Raw genomic sequence first — 25,345 nt, forward strand, 5'->3', positions numbered from 1 at the left:
TTATCTAGCAAAATTCTGGAAACTTAATAAGCACCAATTTGGAATCGATACAAGAAACAGTTCATTCTAGAAATACTACTTATAGACAAGGTATGGCTTATAAGTTAATGACCTTCAGCAATAAATTATTCTTTATATATATATATCTTTTTTTAAATATTTCAGTGCAATTCTCATTTTAAATACACATTAGAATATTATTTTATTCAAACAAAACAGATAAATTGTGAAATGCTTCCCTGAAAACATCTCTGACTAGTATTAAAGAGAATTATAGAAAAAATTTTAAAATATATAACTTAATGCATTCAGATCAACACTTTAGAAATTCTAAAATCAAATAAAATTTGTAATTGATTTTTAAACTAAAACAAGTTTTCCTGATTATTCCTTTCATATTTTAAAATATAAATCAAATAATTTCAAATTAATTTACAAGTTCTAATACCTTTTTAAAAAAAATTTTAGAAAAAAAATTCCCCGATTTTTTAAGGTATATCAGGAAAATTTCAAATTAAATCCAGACATTTTATCTATACAATAAAATTTTTAATCGATAAACTTTTATTATTTTATTTGTAATGGTGTTAGAGTTTGCAAGCAAAAATGTATCATTGAATGAAGAGTGGAATTTTTACAACAAATAATTGTGATAGATGTTACAAATCTGAATAACTGATTACTGTTACTGACAATTCAAAGGCTGGTTATTTTCCAGTATAATGAGAAATTATTTTCCAATATAATGAAAGAATTTTCCACGTTTTTGTATTTAAAAAAAAGGTATTTTTCTGCAGTTTGAAGTAAACATAAAATTCCTTGAAGATTCTAGATTTTTCTATTCTTGCTGACTTGTGGGAGTCCTGAAATTTTCAAAGCAGATGACATTTTTTTACTCATACTTCATTTTGATAGCAAATACTAATTAATTATAATATATTGATGAATGAATGTACGTACTATGACATCTATAAAAGCGAATGAAACAAATAAATTTAAGATAAATCAAAGTTTAAAACTGATTAAGCGCAACCTGTTAAATTAACCTGTTCAACAAAATTAACATGGACCAAATCAAGTCTCAATAACTGATTACTGTCACTGACAATTTTAAGACTGGTTATTTTCCAGGTATGATGCACAAATTTTCCAGGTTTTTAAAAAAAGGAAAAATAATGCTATTTTTCTAGTTTTTTGAAATCAACATAAAATTCCTTGATGATTTCAGATTTTCCCTGTTCTCACTGACCTATGGGAGTCCCCAAATTTTTAAAGCAGATGACATTTTTTTACTCATACTTCATTTTAATAGCAAATACTGGATAATTATAATATATTAATGAATGAATGTACTAAGACATCTATAAAAGTGAATGAAACAAATAAATTTAAGATATATTAAAGTTCAAAACTGATTAAGCTCAACCTGTTAAAACCTGTTTTAACTTAAATATCCTCGATTGATTCAAATACTAAAAATTTCACATGGATTGACTCATCCTCATCAATTGGAGTTAAAGAGTTCAGGCCTAGAAGTGACTCAGAGCAAAAATATAATAGGAAATATAGGAATTCATTTAAGAAATTATAGGAATTTTATAGGAATGTTTTGAAAATAATATAAGAATCCCTAATATTTTGTTTAAAAAATATAGATTCAAAATTTGCATAGAACATGTACAACTTTTATTTATGTGTTATTCAAAACTAATGTTATGAAAAAACATTTCTACAAAACCCTATCTTGGCTTTAAAACTAAATGTTTTATTAGATAATCTAACTGGAGAAAAAAAGAACACAGATTGTAGACAAATTTTAGCTTTCTTGTCCAGGAGTAGGTTGGAATATATTTCTTAATATATTTGAATAAACCGTAGACTTATATCAGAATATAATGTTATGCATTTATAAAAGAATAATTAATAAAGTAATTATATTTTTAAAATTTTTTGAGGACCAGCAAAAGGTTTCAAATAGAAAATCTGAATAAAAACAATTAAGTTTATTAATACACAGCATTAGAGTTAAGAAAAAAAGTTTATTAGTAATTATGTTGGTAACACTAATTAATATTATATGAAAATTTAACTCCCCATCTTTGCAACACATGAACATAATCGAAACAATATATACAATCGAAAATAATAAGTGCAACTGGAATTAAAATTTAGAACAAAGTTATACGAATATAATACACTAGAATATACTAAGAGTGAACAACTCAGTTAGAATCAATACATATACGTAGAATTATTATTTTTTTATTAGTTTCAGCAAGCTTTTCAGTTAATATTTTAACCTGATTAGTTGCGGATTCTATGATTGCAGAAGCAATTCTCATTTCATTAAAGTCTTTAGTTTTTAATGCTTTTTGTAGGCGGGCATTACTCTCCTGCAGTAAATTCTGGGAAAGGCTTAATTCATCTTTTAAGGATTTCACATGATTTTCTAAATCACGCAACTTTTCTTTTGCATCTTTCTTTTGTTTTTTCCGCAATTGTTCCGATTCTGATAGAGATCGTTTTTCTGCGTCTATCTTAGCTTGGGAAGCTTCTTTTTCTTTATCTTCTTCATATGCTGAATGTGCTTTAGTTACAGAGTTCAATAATGAGAAAGTTATAGGAATATTTAAAATGTTATTATCATGCCTCCGAACTGCAATATGTTAAGATTGCCTATTAAAAAATTAAACACAAATAAAGCTGCATAAATAGAAAGAAAAAGATAAATTATGAAGGCAAAACTCCAAAATTAAGAAAAGAAAAAATAAACTTCAAATTTTTCTTTTAACTCAGAAAAACTCAACAGAACAAAGGGTTACTTAAAATTATTAAGAATGAAATACAGTAGAGAACCCGGCATGTTCGGGACCATCGCTATCCCAGATGTCTGAATTTGCCTGTTTTCGGGATATGCTAAAAAACATTATAGATCGATGTTTCAGCGAACCCAAATTACAATGAAAAATACTAACATAGTTTAAAATATGAAAAATAAATAAGGAAAGTTCTCCTTAGTTAAACAAATCGGAAGAAAACAAGATTTAAATCAATAAAAACATTTACAAATTAAGATAAGAAAAAAAAAATTCACACATTAAAAAAAAAAACTAAATCATATTTAAAAATAAAAGAAAATAGAAAAGAATCGTATCAACTGCGAGAGTTTTTAAAAATAAAAGAAAATACATAAATTATGATAGTAAAACTGCCAAATTAAGAAAATAAAAAACTTATGTTCACCTCCTCGTAAATCAGAGAGTAAGCGAAATCAGAAAGCCGCTCCTTTATGTTTGATTGACGGCAGCTTATCAGAAAAGCACCGTTTCTTTCCATCTCTGAAGAACTTCAAGGTTACAGAAGAAATATATTGAAGTTTTCTCTTTCAAAAACACCTCCCCCCCCCCACACAAGTTTTTTCTTTCACTGAACTCCAAAAATCAGAATTTCCGCACATCGATATAATTCAAAACGGCGGGAAAATTGAGCAAAATTTATCCCGATGTTCTAGATACCAAATAAGTGGTCCTGTACTGTACTTGTATAAGCATATCAGATATTTTTAAGTCAGACACCCTATTTTTTTAAAATTATGTTAAACAATATTTTTAAGAAAAAAAATTATCTACATTTCAGAACAGAATTTTTAATGCAAGCTTCAGTTTCACATTGATTTTAAATAAAAAAATAAAAAAAGATTTATGAAAATGAAATAATATTAATTTTCACCTACGTAGGCTGCAAATTGTTTAATTTTAACTCCCAAACATTTTATTGCACCTGTGTGGACTTTAAAATTAGACTACAGAATAACTAACATAAATGCTTTAAAATGAATTGCATTTTTTTTTCTACCTGTTTGGATATTAATCAAGTAATTGAATTTTTAAATTGCATAAAAATGAATAGCGATTTGAAGACCGAATTATATATAATACGAGTATAGCTCGGAAATTATTTTGCAAATCATGATTTTTAAGTAAGTTACCTACATAGGAATCGCGATTCATAGTCCAAAATCATTAAGTGTGACATTCGTAAATCATGTTCTTGAAAACCAAATCTCTTAAATGCTAACGATTTCGGATTCGTAATTCATCTAATGATTGTTCGTCGCGTGATATGTTTCGAAATTAAACTCGAGAAAGAGAAAAAATCACTTAATTACATTAAAATAATAAAAAAAACTTTTAAAAGGAAAACGAAAATCACTTTATTGAATCCGCATGACTACACTAAAATATATTGCTCCGTTCTGGGTTCCTTCTTTTCACACCCTTTCTATTCTATATCTTATTTAGAGATGTCCAATATTTTCTGGAACAGGTATTTGGAACCTGTTATTTAATCATACCTGTTATAAAAATAACAGGTTACTTCCAAAGGCCTGTTCCAAAATACTAGGCAAAAATTTTAATTCAATTATCTTGGCAAAAATTTATTTTTCTACTTTTTTAAAAAAATGCTAAACTGTTTTTTGGCAATCTTTGCACAGTTTACAATGAGAAAAAAAAATCACGTTTTATTTATTATTACAGGGCCGTAGCCAGACATTGCGAGAGTCTATACAAGTTTTGTATTTCTAGTATTATAATTTTTTTAGAGCTGTTTTAAATTTAATAATTTAACGAGTATAGATCGCCATATCTCAAGAAATTTTAAAGCTAGTTGGAAATATTGATCACACAATTAAAAAATATATTTATCCAAAGAAAATTGAATGTAAAAATTAATTTTAAATAATTATCTATTATTGTTTGTTATTTAAAATTAGAAGAAAACTAAAATTTAAGCTATGTAAATTTTACATCATTTTTGTGCAATTTTAAAATGCAAAATTTGAACATTATTGATCAAGTCGTTTCTAAGTTAAAAAATTTCAAAAAGACATGACTTCATTCGAATTTTGCATTGTGTCATTTAAAATTACGTAGTTTAAAATGATACATGAGTTAATGTGCCTTGGTATTCAAAATTGTGTCAACCATTATTAAACAAATTAGTATAAATTAAGTAATAATTTCAAAAATACATTGTATTTCTCTTAGTTAAACAAATCTTATAACAATGAATAAAAATTTTTAATTCGTTTAAATTTTTTTATTTTATTTTTTTATTTATTATTATCATTATTATTATTTTTTTTTTTTTTTTTTGTTGCATGGAATATGTAAAAAGTAAAATTAACAAGCCTAAATAGAATTAAAAGGAAAAACAAATAACCCAAATTCAACGAACAAAAGATCGGTTTAGTCAAAGAATTTGACTTATTATAGATAGCATTTAAAACGTGAAAATCCGATCAATAGAACAAAATGTTTTCAACAGTCTTTTTTTCCCCTCCCTGTAAGTGTAAGCATGATATTTCTAAACTTAAAAGCAATTTATAGACTTTAAAAACTGTTTACTTGCAGCAGCAAGAATTAAAAACTTCTCGAGTGAATAGCATACGTTGTAGTTCACTTATGTCGCACAAGAGCTGCACAATGGGCTATTGGCGACGGTTTGTGAAGCATCCCTGAGGATGATCCGAAGACATGCCATCACAATTTTGATCCTTTGTAGAGGGGATGGCATCCCCGCTTCGGTAGCCCGACGACCTGCACGCGAATTGGAGCACTTTACGGTAAAACAGTTTAACGAGGACCCGTACCGCACACCCTCGGTCCCTACGCAGACTGATCCAAGTGGTCACCCACCCGCACTCTGACGGCAGCCAGTGATGCTTGACTTCGGAGATCTGATGGGAACCGTGTAGCAGAATTTAACGATCAGTCCACTGCGGGACGTGAGTAGCATACGATAAGTTTTGTTACGTATATGTGAAATTATGGTGAATCTCAATATCTGTGTTTTCATAGTCTAAAAAATATAAGAGCTGTAATAGAAGTCATAAATTTTAGTTCCAATAAAACTAGATGTCGTTCTATAAACTTAAATATTAATTTCAATCATAAATTAATAATAGTACTTAAATTTCGTTTCGCTAAAATTATTTTGCGCCCGAAGTAAATCATTAAATGCCTTTTTTTTTTAATTTCACTCCTAAGGAAATGATTATTCTGCAATTATATTGTTAAAATACGTTTAGGGTGTCTTAAATTTCTTAGTAAAAAAATAGAGTTTCTATGGTTTAAATTTAAAAAAAATTTAAATTATTGCTAGTCCACTGCTCGCCCCCCCCCCCCCCCCGCTTGTGGTTCTACTTCTGTGTCTTAACAACCTATTATTAATAAAACTACCACCTAATATTTTAAATATGCTATATCGGAACAGCCTGTTATTTTTATCACAGGCTAGTATTTTGGAACAGGGAATATTTTGGAACAGCTAGTATCTGGAACAGGGGCAAATATTGGAACAGGCGCAAATATTGGAACAGGCGCTAGTATTGGAACTGGGAATATTTTGAAACAGGCAATATTTTTTCACAGCTAGTATTGGAACAGGGAATATTTTGGAACAGCTAGTATCTGGAACAGGCGCAAATATTGGAACAGGCGCAAATATTGGAACAGGCGCTAGTATTGGAACTGGGAATATTTTGTCACAGGCTAGTATTGGAACAGGGAATATTTTGGAACAGCTAGTATTTTGTCACAGCCTTTCCTAGTATTTTGCAGTTTAAGCTAATTTGTAGCAATGCTGGGCACGGTGACCTGTCTTCCATGCTCTTTGGATTTTCGGGCATATGATAAGCAATAAATATTTTTACTTTTTATTTCAATATAAAAAGGGGTTGTTAAAATTATTAAAACTATATTTAATATGTTCTAGACATCTTAGTATGTTTAGTATGTTCTATTCAAGCCATATTTAAACACTATATTTTCTTTATATGCATGCAAGCTATATTAACAAAGGAAGCCTACAGTTAGCGATTAAGGACTCAAAAACTAATTACATAGCTATTATTTTTTTAGGAACCTATTTAGGAAGTTAAGTAATGAAGTTTTAGGTAATTAAATTTATAAATTTTATACATTTAATAAAAAATTCAGAATATTTTGTTTGAAATAGTGAATTGTTTTCAATAGAGTAACTGTGCCTGCATTTACTTGAAAGTGCTCCACATTTTTTTTAATGGCTATTTCTGCTGCCTACTGTGTTTACTGTATTAATTACAATCGTCTTTTGGGGGAAGGAGTTTTACCTGGAGAATCCAGACACCTCTTTACGCCGTTGGCCCCCCACCTCCCTAGCTTTCGCTGCGGGTTTCTTTTTCGGCTTTCGTTTTGGAGGTCGAGATCGACCGTGACCTTCGAGGTCGCGAATTGACTCTCAATATCTTTAAATGAAGGCGTGTCCTTTACTTCCGTCGTAGTTATTTGTTGTGGTAATTCATTCAATGTTCTACGTGAAGAGTGATTTGTTATTTCGCTGAATTTCGTCCACTCGCATACAAATAGATGTCTCTCTGGCATTGCCTATTATTTTGTTGCTTAAGAGATTTATTTATTTTGAATTTTTGAAGAAAGTAAATAATATATTTTTAAATGATAATATTCTGCAGGAAAGGAAAAAAATCTGTTACAGTTAATTTGGCGAATTTTTGTCCCTTAATGGTTTGAATTTTACTTGATATAAAAATTATCATTAACGGCTACATAGTATGTGATATTTTTAAATTAATGTGCCAATTGTTTTAAAATGAAAATATTATTTATATAATCCAAGAAAAGTTTCGAATTGTTATAAAAAGGCTTGTTTCTTTAAAAATTATGCTAAATTCGTATATTGGTGTTTATTTTGAATATTTAATTTTGTTTTAGAAATGTTTAAAAAAATATCGGATTATGCTTTTGCTGTATTTAATTTGTTAAATGTTTTAGCTCGTGCAAATTGGTAAAGCTGAATCAATTAAATTTTAGTAAACATATATTTTTCTTAGTTTAAAACTATAAATTGATGTTATTCGAATTATATTTAAAAAGTTGCATTGAACTGGGTTGCAATGTATGCAGTTAGACTACTTTTAGGTATTTAAGTAAATGAAATTATAAATCACTATCAGTAAATTTCACTAAATTTATTATGTCAGAAAATATAAATAATTTTACGAAAGTGGCGTTAGAATGAAGTGATTAGGAAACAAAGGGATCGTAATAATAATCACAAAACAAATCTTTGAGGAATAGTAGTTAGAGGGTTAAACGAAGGCGAGAATATATTTACATTAAGCGAGTACCTTCAGATCTGGGAAAACGATCTGTTTCGCAAAAAGAAACGACGATGGTTGCGAAGTAAACATGGGGGCTGGTGAGCGGCAGCAAATAGGGGCTCCTGCCAAAATTGCAGGAGTTGAAAAAAAGAGTAATTTAAACACAACTTTGTTTACTAGATATTCGATTTAACAAATGATTTAAAATTAATCAGCTTTATTTATATATTTGAACTTACAAATTTTGTTACGCAACTGGAACCTCTATATAAGCACTAACTTCCCTGCTTTCTACAAAACGTAATTTGTATCAAATAAACATCTTGTTTAAAGCAAGTTTTTGTATAATCTATTTCGTAAAAAAGTGTACACAGTAAAAGAATTTAAGCTTATATTTAATTGAATTTTTGTCAACTTTAAATTCTAGAGGACGAATATTACGAAAAAATATAGTTGTAAATGTTTAGGTTCTCCTGGATATTTTAAAGCATTTGTGATAAATCATACACAGTGTGTCACGGATCGATTTATAATTTTTTTATTAGAATTCTTTGAGAACAAGAAACAGAGCATTTGGCTACATAATGTATAAATGGTATAGAATTTATATTTTGTAGATTAGACTTATAAAGCAAATATGTTTTATATTTCTTTTGTCACGTTTGAGCATTAAAAAGAAAATGCGTACTTTTTTGTGAGTCAAACGATGTTTTCTGAAAATTTGATGAAATAAATATAACGAAAACTCAAAACTAATACTTTGAATGATAAAAAAAGCCCCAGTAAACCTCAGTTTAATTCATAAAAGTAAATATTTTACTGAAGAAAAAAACGATACTGAATTGAAGAAGTACAACACACTTTTGAAATATGCTATAACACTTGTCTTTAAGAAATACAGATGTTATTTATGAATTCACAGAAAAATGTCTCAACATTATTTTTTCAAAATCTGTAGCAGATAAAAATAAAGGACTTCATAATCTTCTCTAAAATTGACTGAAGTTTTAAACATTATCAGGCAAATGACGTGTTAAAAGCTTGATTAATTGCTTTTTTTATTATTGAAAAACACTTAACAATAGAGAATAAAAGAGAAATTAATATATAATTGCTTTCATATAGTTTAAAAATTAATTAGAAAAAACCTTACCCATGGAAACAAAAAATACTTTTCCTAATAATATTGTGAAATTAATAGAAAAATATGTATCTGTTACAAAAATACTTGCCATTTTAAACTATTTTTCAAGTATAAAAAAGTTGAAGATTTTTTTCTAAGACCTGTTATTTTGGAACAGGTATTTGGAACAGGTATTATTTTGCATCGTAACAGCTGGAACCTGTTATTTGAAAATACCTGTTATTGCCCATCACTAATCTTATTCCACAAACCTCACATATATTTCTTTCACTTGCTGACGATTCCCTTTTACTTGTACTTGGTGCAGCTGGGTTAAGACATTGCAAACGGATGATTGGTTAAAGAATTTTTAGGTGTGGTTTGATGATTGACATCAGACTAGCGCAAATCGGGAGAGCGGACGTTGAGAAAGGATTATAAGGGAAAATTAAGGAAAATAATACAGAAAATATAGGAAAAAATAGGAAATATAGCAATTTTTCTAGATTAATAGGAAATATAGGAGCGCTGCGAGGCCTGAGAGTTGTGTGGGTCAGTAAACCATGATTTTGTCTACAACACAGTATTGATCTAGTTATGAAAAAGAGCAAGGAAAACTTTTTACATGCTATATGAATCATACATAAAATAAAAGCTAAAACATTTTTATACATATTTATTTAAAATGTATGTACACTATTTACAAAAAAATGCCATGAAGATATTTCAAATACAATTGAATATGTTACAGCTGCATATATTTACACCTTTTCTATAAAGTTACAGAAAATATATAATTAAATAAGTATTATTCAAGTATTTGATTGGACCTGTTGGTCATCAGAAGACCCAGTGTCTTGGGTTCCTGAAGTCTGCTCATCCGAACTAGTGGTAGAATTGGGTGCATCCTGCAAAAATTTAAGAAAATTATAACAATTATTAGGCACATCCTGTAAAAATTTAAAAAAATTATAACAATTATTAGGCGCATCCTGTAAAAATTTAAGAAAATTATTATAAAAATTATTTCTAATGAATCAGTGCTTGAACTCTGTGGTATTACTAGTCACATATGTAATTATATCCTCGAAATACAATGGAATTCCCGTTGTTTCAGAAAATATTTTTACCTACGGTAAGAAAGGTAAATTAATATTATTTTAATAAATTAGAATTATTTTTTCACACCAAAATATATAAATAATTAAAAAATAGATAAATGGTCAGATAAATCAGCAGTTCCCAAATTGTTTTCAGTTATGGAACCCTAAATAATAAACTTTCTTCAGTCGGATCCCCCACTTTATATGTTAAATATGTCAAGACAATTGTGAACACATTAACCAATAAAAGACTACTTTATTAGTTCCATCAAAAAGTCCTCCACCAAGGCGAATTTCTCCCAATACTTCCCTTTTCTTCTGGATTGAGTTCAAAATTACAAGCCTACGGAGTTGATGAACATTAGTAGTCATAAAACCAAAATTGGGTCGGCTGTCCAAAGACTTATAAAATAAGAGGATCGAAATTTTTTCAGTGTTATATCATTAGTAATCGTAAATTAGATTTTATGTTCATAAGTTGAATTTGTTGTCTTGGAGCAATGTCTATTCTAGCTATGAATTTGTTTTTGATGTATGTACACAAGCTGAATATGCCGAGTCTGAGTAAGGCAGGGGCATACGGGGCAGTTGCACCGGGCCCCCACATTACAGGGGACCCCCAAATCCAGTAGAAAGTTTATTTTACGTTACATTCTTTAATGAACTTTTTTAAAAAATATATCAGTACAGTGTAAAATCAGTCAGTTCTATGTTAGCTTCTTCATTAATCTGTCGTATGAACACAATCTATCTTACGTAAATCCATGGTTTATTAAGGCGGAATTCAGATAAATTTTCAAAATTACGATTGACAAATTTGGCCAATCAAAAACCTGTATTTTTACATATAGCAAAATGCAATATATTTACAAAAATACAGGCTTCTGATTGGCTTAATTGAGCCATTGTAATAGTGTAAACGTAGCCATAATGTCAGCAAGGATATTTTCGCTGCTAGATGTCTAAGTTAACAATCAGAAAACTGCATTCGGCATGATGGACATAGAATTAACAGAAAATCAATAAAATGGTCAGAACAATATTTTGTCAGACCATTGCAGGGGGAGGGACTTCATAGCTATTTTAGATTCTAGTCAATTTTCTAGTTATCTATAATGAGGTGAAATTTAAATACCTTAAAATTAAATACTTTTAAATTCCTCCATATTAAATACCTTAATTACTGAAGTAGTGAAGCAGAGGGGGCCCCGAAAGAAGTTTTTGCCCTAGGCCCCAATGACTCTAAGTTGGGCCCTGTGAATATGAATGACTTATGTGATTGAAAGAATAAAATAAAAAGAGCTAGCATTTTTGTTACAATGAAAATTGTAAAAAAATTGATACAAGTTTAATAATCAAAGTTCAAAATGTGTTTTTAAATTTTATTTCCACAGCTCATTTTCCAATTCTACATTTTTCAGATACAAATTAAAAAAAAAAAAATTCTTTTGTAGGGGTTGGAAGATAATTTTTTCGAAATTCATAATTTATCGAGTATGACCAGAGATAAAAGTTATTCAAATACATCTACGAGTTACTGTCGTTTTTTCATAGATTCAACTTTTTTGATTTGTTCGTGAACTATGTTTAAGTTTTCATGAAATATGCACAAAGGATCGTCACTAATAACGCCAGGCAATAAATCTTCATCCATGGCACAGAATAAGGCTTCTCTGAGCAACTCTCGAACCGATTTTGCGAGGGCATTATCGGGATGTTTTATAATATGCTTGGAGATTCGACAGACTCCCAGTGAACCGGATCAACAAATAGATGCTGCTTTAACACCAGAGAGAAAGGATATAGGAATAGATCAGACCGATTTTCATTCAATATCTGGCATATGTTTTAAAAAAGTTTTGTTGGGAATGACCAATTCTTCCGGTTGTAAAGATAGTTATGATATTTCTCGCCTCAGTATTTTAGATAAAAAAAAAATTTTTTTTATGATCTCGGAAGCAATTTTATTATTGGGAATAAAAGAATTGGCAGCGACATCCGTTTCTAAACTTCCTTTACAAATGAAGGATAATTAATTCAGTGTTTTCATTACAGCACGAGAATCTCGCATATTTTTTTCTTTTCTCGCATTAAAAAATTATTAGAGAGAAATTCGCGCATTCTATAATTCAATTTCAAAATTCATGAATTTCTCGCATTTTGGAAAAAGCTTCAAATCACGCCATTTAGAATGAAATCTGTTTCACTTTTCTTTCTGGATCTTTCATTATTTTCAACATCTGCCCCATTATCTAGCTTCCCTATTTACCAGTATACTGTTCAGAACCTTTTCGAACAACAGAACACAACCACGGAACCCCTTGCAGAACAAATTTCTCTGCAGCCACGTGTTTACCGTAGGTAAGGTTTCTTCATGTAAGACGTTCAAATTTTTTATGCACTTATGTAAGATGGACAAATACCTTGTAAAGGCAAAATCTTTTATGATGATGCACCAAAAATATTCAATGCTTTAAAAAAATAGAAGACGTTAAAAATGTATTATAATTAAAGAAATGATTTTTTTTTTCAAGAGTTTTTGCGTTTTTTTAGTTTTTAGAAATCTCACTTAACTTTTTGAAATCTCACCCTGCTTTTGAGAAAGGGTGAGGAATTCTCACCCATTTTTTTTATACGATGAAAACACTGTAATTGTAAAAAAAAAATTTTTTAACAGCATATTTCAATTCGACGGGATTTTTTCCCCAACTGACATGGTGACAAGCGTTGGTTTTTTCGAAATATTACCCAGGTCGTAATCAACCATATATTTGGATAAATGCAATCCTCCCGTCTGGATGTTGTTGGGTACATTGACGTACTTTTCAATGTTGAGTACTTGTCTGTGAAAGTGCTAGTTTGAGTCTAGATTTGCTATATTTATCTTAGTTTTTAGTAAAAATTTTTCTTTTCACTTAGTTTAAGCTAATTTTAATTCCCCATAACTTTCAAGGATATCTTTGAGATGCATGAATTCTGTATGGTCAACTTTACAAGAAATTACATATTCACAAACATCTTTGTACATACATTTGAGGAAATATTATATATTTCATCAGCAATGCTTCCCAAAAGAATCATATTTCGATGCAAGACTTGCAAAAGCCTATAAAAAGTAAACAGATAATAAAAAACTTGATTAGTTTAGAATAAATGTAGATACTGACAGTAGCAAAATCATACAATATAATATATGTACCTGTGTTTACCTAAGAAACAAACATCTTAGAATGAGCAAATTATATTTGAAGCTTCAATTAAATTATGGCTTTGCATTCAAAGTTTAAAAAAAACTTTGAAAGCAGATGTTGAAAAAAAATTTAAACAAAATTCTGAGCTGCAGAAATAAATCATGAAACAAAAAGTAACTTTAGTTCCATTTTCAGAAAAAGGCCAAATATTTGTGTTAAAATAGACAGTGATAATAAATAACACAATATTGTGCCAGAATAATTGTGGCATAAAGTGAAAAACTGATGCACGAAAGATCAATATCAATTTTATATACCATAAATGTTTCCTATTTAACAATTTTTTTAACTAACATTTATAATTAAATTACTTACTAATACAAAATACAGGGGTGATTGTGAGGGGTGATTTGAGGGAAATTAATACAATGAATGCCATGGGGGTCAGCGGTGACAGGCACTGAGTTTGTTCGTAGCGCCACGGGGGTCACCGGTTATTAACAAAGCCAAGACTATTAGAAATACATAATTCTAGTAAATTTTCAATACTTTTAATTTTTTTATATTATCGTTACTAAAATGGTTTGAAGAAATTAATGCAATATAGAACACACAAAAATAGTTTTATTTATATACATATATGACATGTAACCTTAACATGTTGAATGCCATGGGGGTCACTGATGACCTCAGTGAATTATATGCATCACGAATGATTACAAAAATTAACTGTTTTGTTGTAAATAATATTTCAATGCATAGTGAGAAAATCATTTTGGCAGGACAGGCAAGCCATGTAAAATTAGCGAGGCATTCAACGTGCTAATGACGCATTTAAAAAAATCAATGTTAAAAATAAATCATTGATATTTTCACAACATAAAATTCTAAATAACTTACATGCAGCATAATTTAAATTAATAATTATGTATAAGTTTACTTTTATCTCTAATTACATTTATTGTTCTACCAGAAAAAATATTTACACATGAAAGAGATGCTAAGTATAAATTCAATTTCTAATATTTTTAAATAAAATATACAAGAATTTTTATACATAAATGTGATTGATAATTTCTTGAAACTTCTGGATCTTGGATTTTCGGATCACAATCATCTCTGAAGATATGCCGCACCTTTAGACTAGCAAATTCAAGAAAAAAAACTACTTACAAGAATCCCAATGCTGGACTTTAAAATCTTGTAAATACAAATTATAGAGAAATTGAATTTTTTAATCGCGTGAATAGAAATTGCATTGTACGCTTTTTAGATACTTCTCTGGATAAATAAAAAACTTTTGATGCTGCTAAAATATATAATAATTATCTTCAACTAATTAAATTTGTTAGAAAAACTAAACAATATGATATAATTTTTTCATTATATTAACTTAGATTGCCCCTTTTGTTTTTGATGTGCCAGTCAAAAAAAAAAAAAAAAAAAAAGACAGCATTTCTTTTCCTTTAAAAAAAAAAAGAAGAAAAAAAAAAACTTCTGCATTTTCATGCCTATATTTAAGACTGGTAAAAGGCCTCAGGTATCTATTTTGGTTTCCCATATTTTGTGCAACAAATTCAGTAAATTTAAAAAGTGTTTTAAAAGATTTAATTTTATTTTCTCTTAATTTGGAAATAAAATTAGAATTCTTCAAAATAATAACTTTTATTATAACAAATATTTTAACTTCATTATGAAAAATAAAATTTTTTAATTACCTTTTATTAATTTTTAATAATTGTAGATGAGTTCAAAGTTTAATAATACAGAAAAGAAATTCAAATAATTTTTCCAAAGTTCGGAAATTCAGGCAAATCCCTAGCAAACTTTATTTGATTATCATAAGAAACTATACAATTTATTTAAAAAGAAAAATTAATATGCATTTCTCATAAAAATATATAAGCTATCTTAACCATAATAGTTCATTTTTATTCATAAAAAACATTAAAGAATACCACAATGAAGTTTTTTTTCCTCACTATTATAAGCAACAGAAGTATGATAGATTCATAATTAGATATTTCAAACATTAAGGGATTAAATACTTTTCATCTAAATTATTAAAAATTAAGCAAGGCAAGAAAATGCAAAATACAGGAATGAATAATTTTTAATGTTATAAAATAAAATGAAATTTACTGGTGCACTTCTATTGCTCTTCCTCTGTTTTGATAGTATTTTATGATTTTGATCAGAAAATTGTTTTCTTCCAGCATCTGAAAGATAAATACATTAACTTCAAAACATGAGAGATATTATACAAATAATTTCTTAATATATTCATTCAAAATGAAAAGAAAAAAGGATTAATATTTACACATACATTTAGCAGTTGTAATACTTTATTTACATGGTACTAGCGCTGCAAAATAGGCTATTACTGACTTACTTGGAAACATCTCTGAGGTTGATCTGAAAACATTCCACTCTGGATCGAGCCTTAGTTCTTCAAAATGACAATTCAGTGCTTTAACCACTGAGACATCACGGCGAAACTTATAAGGGGCCATTCAAAAAGTACATACATCCCGAAGGGGGGGGGGATTTGCTATTTTGTACGATGGAGAGGGGGGGTGGTAATATACAAAGTACGTACATTATTTTGAATATATATTTAATTTAATTTAAAGCATAATTATTTTAATTTTTATGAAAAAGAGGGGTAGACTAATAAAATGTACGTACTCTAAGGAGGAGGGAAGTAAGACCTTATGTACGGTAATGTATGAAGGGAGGGAGTTAAAATTTCTCCATTTTTTGTGTACTTACTTTTTGAACGACCCCTAATATATTTTTAAACTAAATACCTCTTAAATCATACTGCATATAACTCTACCATTTACAAATAGGTCAACAAAAAATAAATAAAACATTTATAAATACCAACTTAATTCTTTAGAGTCATATAAATTTGGGCAAACTGGATCCAAATAGGCAATAAAGAAAAATTTGGTTCAATTTATTCTCTTAATATCACCAGGCTCTATTAACATGAGAATGGAAAATAGAAGTTACCTCATTTATTATTTAAAATCTAGCGAAAGCAATCTTTTCATGTAATGTTGGATTTACAATATTACTACGGATAGTTGAAAGATAACCCTGTGATGTAGAGGACTAATTAACATGTGTTTGAATGCTAGCTTGACTTTGGATGGTCTTCACGTCGTAATACTTACCTGAAGGTAGTCTAGAAGAATTTGAGATAAAAATAACATTTTACTTCTTAGGGCAACAGATTTGTGAACTCAGAAGGGTTCAATAATCTTTAGAAAAATTGGTAACATATAAACTAGCAATCGTAAGTAAAATATTGAAGGCTATTACCGGGAAGAAAAAAAAATTCCTAACATTAGATGTCAAAAATCTATCAATTATTATTGGACATTTTTATTACCATTTACTATTGGACATTTTTAAAAATAAAGTCAAAACACAGTGCATTATAAGAAAATAAAATCTTTTTTAAAATTTAACTTTTAAGCAATCAAACTCAAATTATTATCATAGGCCAAAAGGCATAAAATTAACCTTTTAAAACCACTAAGTTTAAATGTATACAAGATTAGAAAGAAAATGTTTTCTACATTGGTACCAGTCCCAAAATAATGGCCAAGTTTTGACAACATCCAGGCAGTAGCATGAAAGAAACTAGAAAAAATATTCCTAAAGGAGAGACATAACACATAATCACTTCCAGGCAAACTAGTTTAACTTTTTCAAGTTCAAAAATCCTTTGATGCTTTGGCGATTGTAAAAGGCAAAAACAGGTACCAATATGAATAGGGAGATTTCCGTATCGTGATCTGTGGCAGAATTATCACCAAGTCTTGGAAACTTCTGGGCAGTGGCCCACGAGACTCTAAAAAAAAACATCACAGAAAGGGACCAAATCGAAAGGTATAACTCGTAGTCAAAGCCCCGGGCGAACATCTACATGTGTTTTTTAAAAAAATATGCAAGTTTAAAATCTATTTGGCACCTTGGCGATTGTAGTTGGCGCGACAGATCACGATATGGAAATATCCCCTCAGTATGGAAAACATTTCTTTTTGGCCTAAATGAAATAAAATTTGAACATTGATTCCAAAATTTATTAAATAACTATAAATCAGTACAAATATTCACCAATGGCACTACAACACTAATACATATATTTTTTTAAACAAGCATTTGAGATTGTTTCTGCACATGCCAGCTAGCTCTATTTTGTATATAAATAAGAAAGAGTTTTGAATGAGCATTAATTACTACTCAACACATTATGACTATAATGCTGAAAAAAACCATTACTGGTATAATTATCTAATCACAACCAGAAAAACTCCTTCGTACCTGTAATAAAAACAAAACAACAGCAACAAATCATTAGAGAAATTATTAAAAGCACACTAGAAGATACCATTATCATGGACGATCCGATGGACCCTATACACTTAGGTTGACTTGATGTCTCCCCTCAATACCTGAACTGCCAATCCACTTCTATTTTAAAGCGACATTCCCCTTTTATATTTTTCAAACTTGAGCATCCTGTGGGACTCCGTTGGTCTTCTGTTCTATCACCTCAACACTAATTTTAATTCATCTTGATGTTTTTACTCACTTGTATATTCGCTTTTAGCGTTTTTATCAACAAAAATAGACGGGAAAGGAAAAAAGAAGAAATTTTTTTTTTTTTATAATTGTATTCATATCTTTGTCTTGTTTTATTTTAGATGTTTATATCTTGTAACTACTCATTATGTATTGTAACACATACTGTATTCTCTGTAACTTAGTTGGGGTCTTCAATACTATTGTAATTTGGCTCAGTACAAGGGTGGGCCCTCCCAGCTGTTGGCATATGACTCTCGTATTTTTGCACTTTTTGCTTTTTATGTTCTTTTCTGTTTTTACTTGGTTTTAATAAAAATTTACCCGTATGCCCTGAATTGGGGCAGGTCGGGGTAAATATTTTCATAACATATTTAGAAGTGGAACACATTGGACATATACAAACCTTTTGAACCAATACATGGCGAGGTATTGAATGAACTTTGGGTGATCCAGTAAACAATAAAGACATTACAAATTTCTTTTATCTGCAAACTGCTCTCGACGCTAAACTAAATTTCAATATTTATTCCTTGGCAAATAAAGATTACATCCCAAAAGATGTAGACCTAGATTTATTTTCCGCAGAATTGTGTTTTCTGCTTAATACTTAACATTAACAGAAACGTTATTTACAGCTTATTTCTGCTAAAATCAAATTTCGATTAGAGAACTTAAAGAGAAAACACTAAAATTTTGCAATCGATAATTATTTTTAAGGCAGGTATCGATATTATTTTTGAACATTTCGCCAATACTTTGATAAACGGATTGGCAACAAGTCTAATTAGAATCATATTTGTTCTCTGAATTTTGGTTCTTGTTTAATTCGCGATCGCAACGCTCGAATACGCCATCTGGGGAGAAAAACCAATTCCATGTCGTAGCTATTTAAGGCTGGGATTCAACTGAAACAGTCTTAAGACACGCCACTCGACGTATGCGACGGTCTTAAGTTCGGGAAGTTACGCCTATCGCCTTAAATAGCTATTCAAGTGAAACACTTGCGTCGTATCTTAAATGTACCCTGGCTTAAGACGGGGATTTTGTTACCTGTTTCTCCCTACGATCAGCAGTGACGTCAAAATATTTTTGTCCAATCAGATTCTTTTGCACAGTGAATAAACAAGAAAAGAAAGCTACAAGCATATATCGCATCTCGCGTAATAAAGCTTCTTTAAAAGCTCCATGATTAGTTTCCGTTTATTAATCGTTGATGTTTTAAATTTATTTGAAAATAAAAATATAAATTCGAAAAATGTCTACGAAGACAATAGTGATTGCAGAAATTTTCAATGTGATCCAACGAAAGAAAAACAATTAAGATTTAAATAAAATCATACACATATCTAATAACAATTGTTATTTTTATTATTAATAGTTTTAGTTCTAAGGTGTTTAAAAATTTTAATAAATAAATTTAATGATGGTAGTAAAAGAGAAAGAAAAAACATTTATTTATGAAATAAATTAAAAAGAACCTTTATTTTGTGCATTGAATTAATTTTTAGTTTCCTATTGGTTAATGCAGTCTTATAAATGAAAAGTAACATATTTCAAATAATTAACAATATCAATATTAACTTCAAAAATTACTGATGCTTATTCTAAGGTAGAAAGGCTTTATAAAATATTTAACTAGTTTGCTAGACATGAGAATAATAATTTCTCATAGCACATTTTATATGTATAAAAACAATATTTTTATACAACTCAATTACAAATAATAATTTAATTATCTATGCAGTGCTGTTTGTTGTTGAGTGTACTTTTGAATTAATTGTTGTTAATCACTTTAAAAAAGAAAAACAATGAAGCTAATGACTATTAATATTTTAATAAATGCATTGTCGTATGCTACTTTTAATGAGATTAAACCGTAACACTGAATCCTACATTTGCCAAAAGTAAATATGAGATATATGTCAGTTGAGTGTGAAATTGTTTATTAGAACAAATTCTTACTCTTAAGAATGACATTCATGAGTATAAGCTTATCAGTATGCTTTAATTTATCTTGTGCCTTTTATATATCGATTTCTATCACATTAAGTTAACCTGTCCCTCTTTTAGCAGAAATGCACTTCAAGGGGAATAATTTTTGGAAGAAAAAAACTTATCTTTTAACATGATTCAAAGCACTTTATTCTCAAATGAATACCATTATAAATTGAACAAAAAAGCTGGAACTTAATTTAGTAAAATCCATATTATAGTTTATTTCTAAAGTTGCTATCAGTGCTTCTTGCTTCTTTTTAAATAAAAAACAAACTTTAGACCACTAACTTTACAGATAATAAATTAAAAATAATTGAAAATAACTATGAAAATAAATATAAAATTGAAAAAGACTTTAATTCAATACTACTAATCATTATTCAGAAAAGTAAAATTTCTAACTAATTAATTCTGACTTAATTTATGTTATTTTCTAAACTTGATTTTTGGTTTAGAATAAAACTGCATTTAACAGATATTTTGAAGTTAGTCAAACTTAGATTTAATCATATTATGATAGACTTTGAATCAGTAGGTTAGTACTCAATAGATTTTAAAATCGGTTATATATTATTGATCTTTTTTGCGAGAAAAATGTATTTCGATAGCCTAAATGCTATATACAAGTTATTTTATGTATCTAAACAAACTGACTTAAAAACCATATTTGATAACTACTTTATGCTAATCTGCAAGAACTAAAAAATTATAAATTTCAATTTACTATTAACATGTACCTAACAGTAAAAGATAGACTACTTCTGAATCTTATTTACGTAATATAACTTTAAATTTTTTCTCAATTAGTGAAATTTTCATTACAAATATTAATACTAATAGTAATTTTAAATATTAATTAGGGTTTTCACCACTTGTCATTTTTTAAAAGAAAAAAAAAAACATTTAGCAACAGAATTACAAGAGCTAATTTCTTAACCCAAATTTATTCAAGTAAAATCAAAGAGGAATAGCTATCAAAATATGGAAATAATTCTGTTAAAAATTTTCAAGTCTCATCTTTTAAATTAAATACCATGAAACAGTAAATGCGCTTGAAAGTGCTCATTAAATTTTTCCATGATTTTGAGTTTAGAATATTAACGTTGTTTTTCGTTTTTAAAAATTTTATGTTATTATTCAACATTAAGAGTTCAGCATTAGAGTTAAAATTCACCATTAAAAAATCATTAAGATTATTTTTATTTTATAATTTTACCAATTGGTAACATAAATAATGAAATGTGTATAAAAAAATATCTGTTGAGAAACGCCTTTCGTATATTATCCAAGATTTGTTTCAAGTACTCATACATAACAGCACTTATTTATGGAAATTAGTATGCTCTTCGTAACAGAGAATACAATACATATATTTTGCATACTATATGTGATAAGGCAATTTAAAATTTGATCACAGTATTTTTAAAATTTTTGATACACATATAAAACAAGTCATCAACTAAATACTATTGATTTAACATAACCCAATAAAGAGACCTATAAATCCTAACTAATAAAAACTAATTGCAAATCTGCAATTAGTTTTTATTAATTGGGATTTAATTAAAAAATTTAAATAATTGTTTGAATTAATTGTAAGCACTCTTACCTAACAATAAAAGACAGTCTATTCAACTTCAGAAACAGGCAATAATTGTATCCTGATCTTCAATCACTCCTGGATGTTTTAAAACAAGCCAACAAATTTCTGCTAGAGTGTATGGCAATTTTTTATTACACCATCACAAAAGCATAAATTACCAAGCTTGTAAGCATTTCACTTCCTAATTTCTGTAAAGTTTACATCCATAAACAGCAGTTATGTCTGTAATAAAATAAGTTCACACAGCCAATATTTTTTGGGAGATTTTCGGATCGTAATTTATTGCCAAGTCTCGGCAATTTCTGGGCAGCGGCCCACGAGAAACAAAAACATCACAAAAAGAATAACTCGTAGCCACCCACGGGCAAACATCTACATGTTTTTTTCTTACAAAAATTTGCAAGTTTAAAATCTATTTGGGACTTCAGCAATTGTAGTTGGCATGACAAATCATGATACAGAAATAATCCCATATTTTTAATGAACATATAAGTCTAAAAAATCAGTAATTGTATTTCTAAAATTGTTAAACATGTTTTATGATAGGATTTCAATAAATATATCTTTATACAAAACCAACTTTTCTACAAAAATAAATAATTTTAAAAAAACAATGAAAAAGTTATTCTTAGTTTAAAAGGTAAAAATTTAGTGCATTTTGTAGTATTAAATGTTAGCAACAGTTAAATCTAAAAAGATAAAGAGTTAAAAGTTATTAACAATTAAAATGAATAATAATTATCATAAACCAAGAATCATTAAGGGGTTTAAAATTTTATAAACCTAAGAACTCAAATAGACTATCCGTAAGCATATCAATAAAAAATAAGCATAATTTATAACTGTACAATAATAAAGATAACAAAATGTGTATCGATACAATTTTAACTAAATTTCGTAAGATTACTCGCTTTGTAACCAAATAAATTACTTACGTATGAAACGTGTACTTTTAAGAAAAATTTATATTCGATAATAGCTTTAGTTCAAAACATAACAACTTTGATGAAGATATAAAAAATAGTCAAATAAAATTTACATACAAAAGAGTTTAATATGCACACATTAAACAATAGAACTCTTACGTTTTACTTCAGTTCAGGAAAAATAAAATTAAACATACTTTTTTGTTTACAGGAATAAGAGTAAAAATAAGGTGTTAGGTTCGTATTTATTTATCTTTTTAAAACAAATTTTGTAGACATTATTACTAATAACAAGTGCAGACTGATAAATGAGAACGATTAAATCACTAATATTTAAGAATTAACAAGTAAGTTTTGTTTCATGAACACCAACGGATCATCATATCAAAACAACACAAACGCCATATTGGATTAGGGCGTCTTAAGTCAGTCGAACCACCCGTCTTAAGACCGATTTGTCATTTTCAGCGTAAGTGTTTCAGTTGAATTGAAACCACCATAGGCGTAACTTCCCGAACTTAAGATCGTCGCATACGTCGAGTGGCGTGTCTTAAGACTGTTTCAGTTGAATCCCAGCCTAAGACGTGCTAACTAGTTTTAGTATCTCAAATTATCATGAGTCGTATAATTGTTAGAAAAAATTTGAATAAGTTAGATAAATCGCACTGTTATGTCCCTCTTTGTTCGACGTACGCTTTAAAAAATCCTTCTGTTAGTTTTCACATATTTCCAAAGATTTCTGACGGAAAAAGACGCCAGCAATGGATACACGTGTTACGCATTGGAAAGGATGTGAGTTCTGGAATGCGAGTATGTAGTCAACACTTTAAAGCTTCAGACTTCATATGTCCTGGTAAGTAAATTACTTTAATAAACTTGCCCTTTCTTAATTTCAATTTTAAGCATAATTTAAGTTATTTAATGCATTCGTAAACAAGGGTAGATGTGTGCTGCAGTGGCTATTGATTTAACATTCCAAGGTTCGCATGATTTGTGTGTTATATTTTTATTTATCTATTTTTGAAATCTTGATGAAAGAACGTTTTTTAATCTTCGTAAACAGCTATGCATTTGTTGATTACTACAGTAATCAAACAGATTCATTTTCAAGTGACAGATTTAGTCGATAAGAAAGTAATAAGTAAAAGTAATTTAAGTTGATAAAAGAGTAATAAGTTTACTATTTTATAAATATAAAATTTCGTATTAGGAAGACAAAATATCTTTCATGCCCAGTGTTCCACCAATTGAGATTGAGCTTATTGTAATTCAATTTATTTACAAAGTATATGCAAATGCAATCATACCACGTTTTACATGTGTCTTCCATGCAAGTTTTTTTAATAAATTGTGAAACACATTTCCATATTTTAAGAAGCTACTTTTTGGAAGAAGTGTTTGATTTTTATAATTTTCTTTTGACTACGATTATATAATCAATTTTGAATTCTTCAGGGTTAATTTTAATCAAACTAGATTAATTATTAGTTTTATCATTGTGTTTATCATAAGTGTATACTATATATTTTTTTAAATCAATTCATTGTGTAATTTAATTTCTGAAACTGTGTATGTTTTTAGCAATTATGTGTATATTCAATCACATACTACCAACCAAAGTAATTCATGTTTTCATGCGAGAATGTTAAAAGGTTTTCAGTATTTTGAAATAAAAACCAGAAATTATTTGAATGGTGAAATTTTAATTTACACTTAGAATTACAGAACTGTTTCTACAAGAAAAAAATTAGTTAAAATTCCTTGCTCTTCTTCTGATTAATGATCTGTCCTTGCTTTCAGATATTCCTACGCGGAGGCCTAATTTAAAAAAGGATGCGATTCCTTCTGTAAATCTGCCGCCTTCTACTGTAATTAACACCTATGTTGAAAGAGCGAAGAAGATTGCCATAGAGCGTGCTAGGCGCCGAAAAGCTCTTGAACTGTAAGTGCTTTCAAAATGTTAAGTGGAAATATTTTTGTATTTAGGTCCCTTTTCATCTGTTAACTACAATTGCCAAAGTAGCAAGTATTTTTTTTGTATTTATGAAGAATTATGTATGTTGGTGGTGGTTATGAGTTATCCTCATTAAGTTTTGTTTGTTTTATTTTTTAAAAAATTGCATGCTGCTTTTAATATTACCATAACTTAATGAATATTTTGGTGCAGGTGTCTATAATAAATTTCTTTTTAAATGTTTATGATAAATTTTGTAATTTTAACGAGAAAATTAAGCTATCACTTATCAAAATTTTATCAGTCTCTCTTCTTAAAATTTTTTTTATTTAATACACTTTAACATTATCACTTTCAATCAAAGTTAAAATAATGGACTAGAACTGTTAAATTATTTAATATTTTTTTCTATATTGATTGGTGAATGCCGTAAGTATATTAGGTTTTTATCAACTGTCAACTATACTGTTAAGTTAATATCAAATTTTTCTTTTACAGTCTATTTTAAATTGCAAGATAGTACTTGGCAATTTTAAAATGTCTAACTTTATAATTGGAATCCTGAAATGTATTGAAAATTAAGTTGACCTAAAAGATGTAAGACTTTTAATAATTAGTAATGTGGTATTACAGGGCAGAAGGGATTTTCATTAGATTCCATACAAGAGTCTTAAAGGTTTTTTATTT

General features: G+C 28.6%; 1 protein-coding gene across 1 annotated transcript; it reads right to left on the minus strand.

Moving 5' to 3' along the window:
• Window positions 1-9,945: 9,945 nt before the first annotated feature.
• On the minus strand, window positions 9,946-18,856 carry LOC147804232 (protein SSXT-like). The gene is made up of 4 exons (XM_087152084.1): window positions 18,584-18,856; window positions 15,721-15,797; window positions 13,418-13,493; window positions 9,946-10,192 (listed from the first exon to the last, which is right to left on the minus strand). The coding sequence occupies exons 1-4, from the start codon at window positions 18,647-18,649 to the stop codon at window positions 10,097-10,099; spliced, it is 315 nt and encodes a 104-aa protein (XP_087008210.1). The 5' UTR covers window positions 18,650-18,856; the 3' UTR covers window positions 9,946-10,096.
• Between the last annotated feature and the right edge of the window lie 6,489 nt (window positions 18,857-25,345).

Source organism: Parasteatoda tepidariorum, chromosome 9 (genome assembly GCF_982258835.1).
Source record: "Parasteatoda tepidariorum strain Cologne lab strain chromosome 9, Ptep-v5.0, whole genome shotgun sequence".
NCBI classification, from domain to species: Eukaryota; Metazoa; Arthropoda; class Arachnida; order Araneae; family Theridiidae; genus Parasteatoda; species Parasteatoda tepidariorum.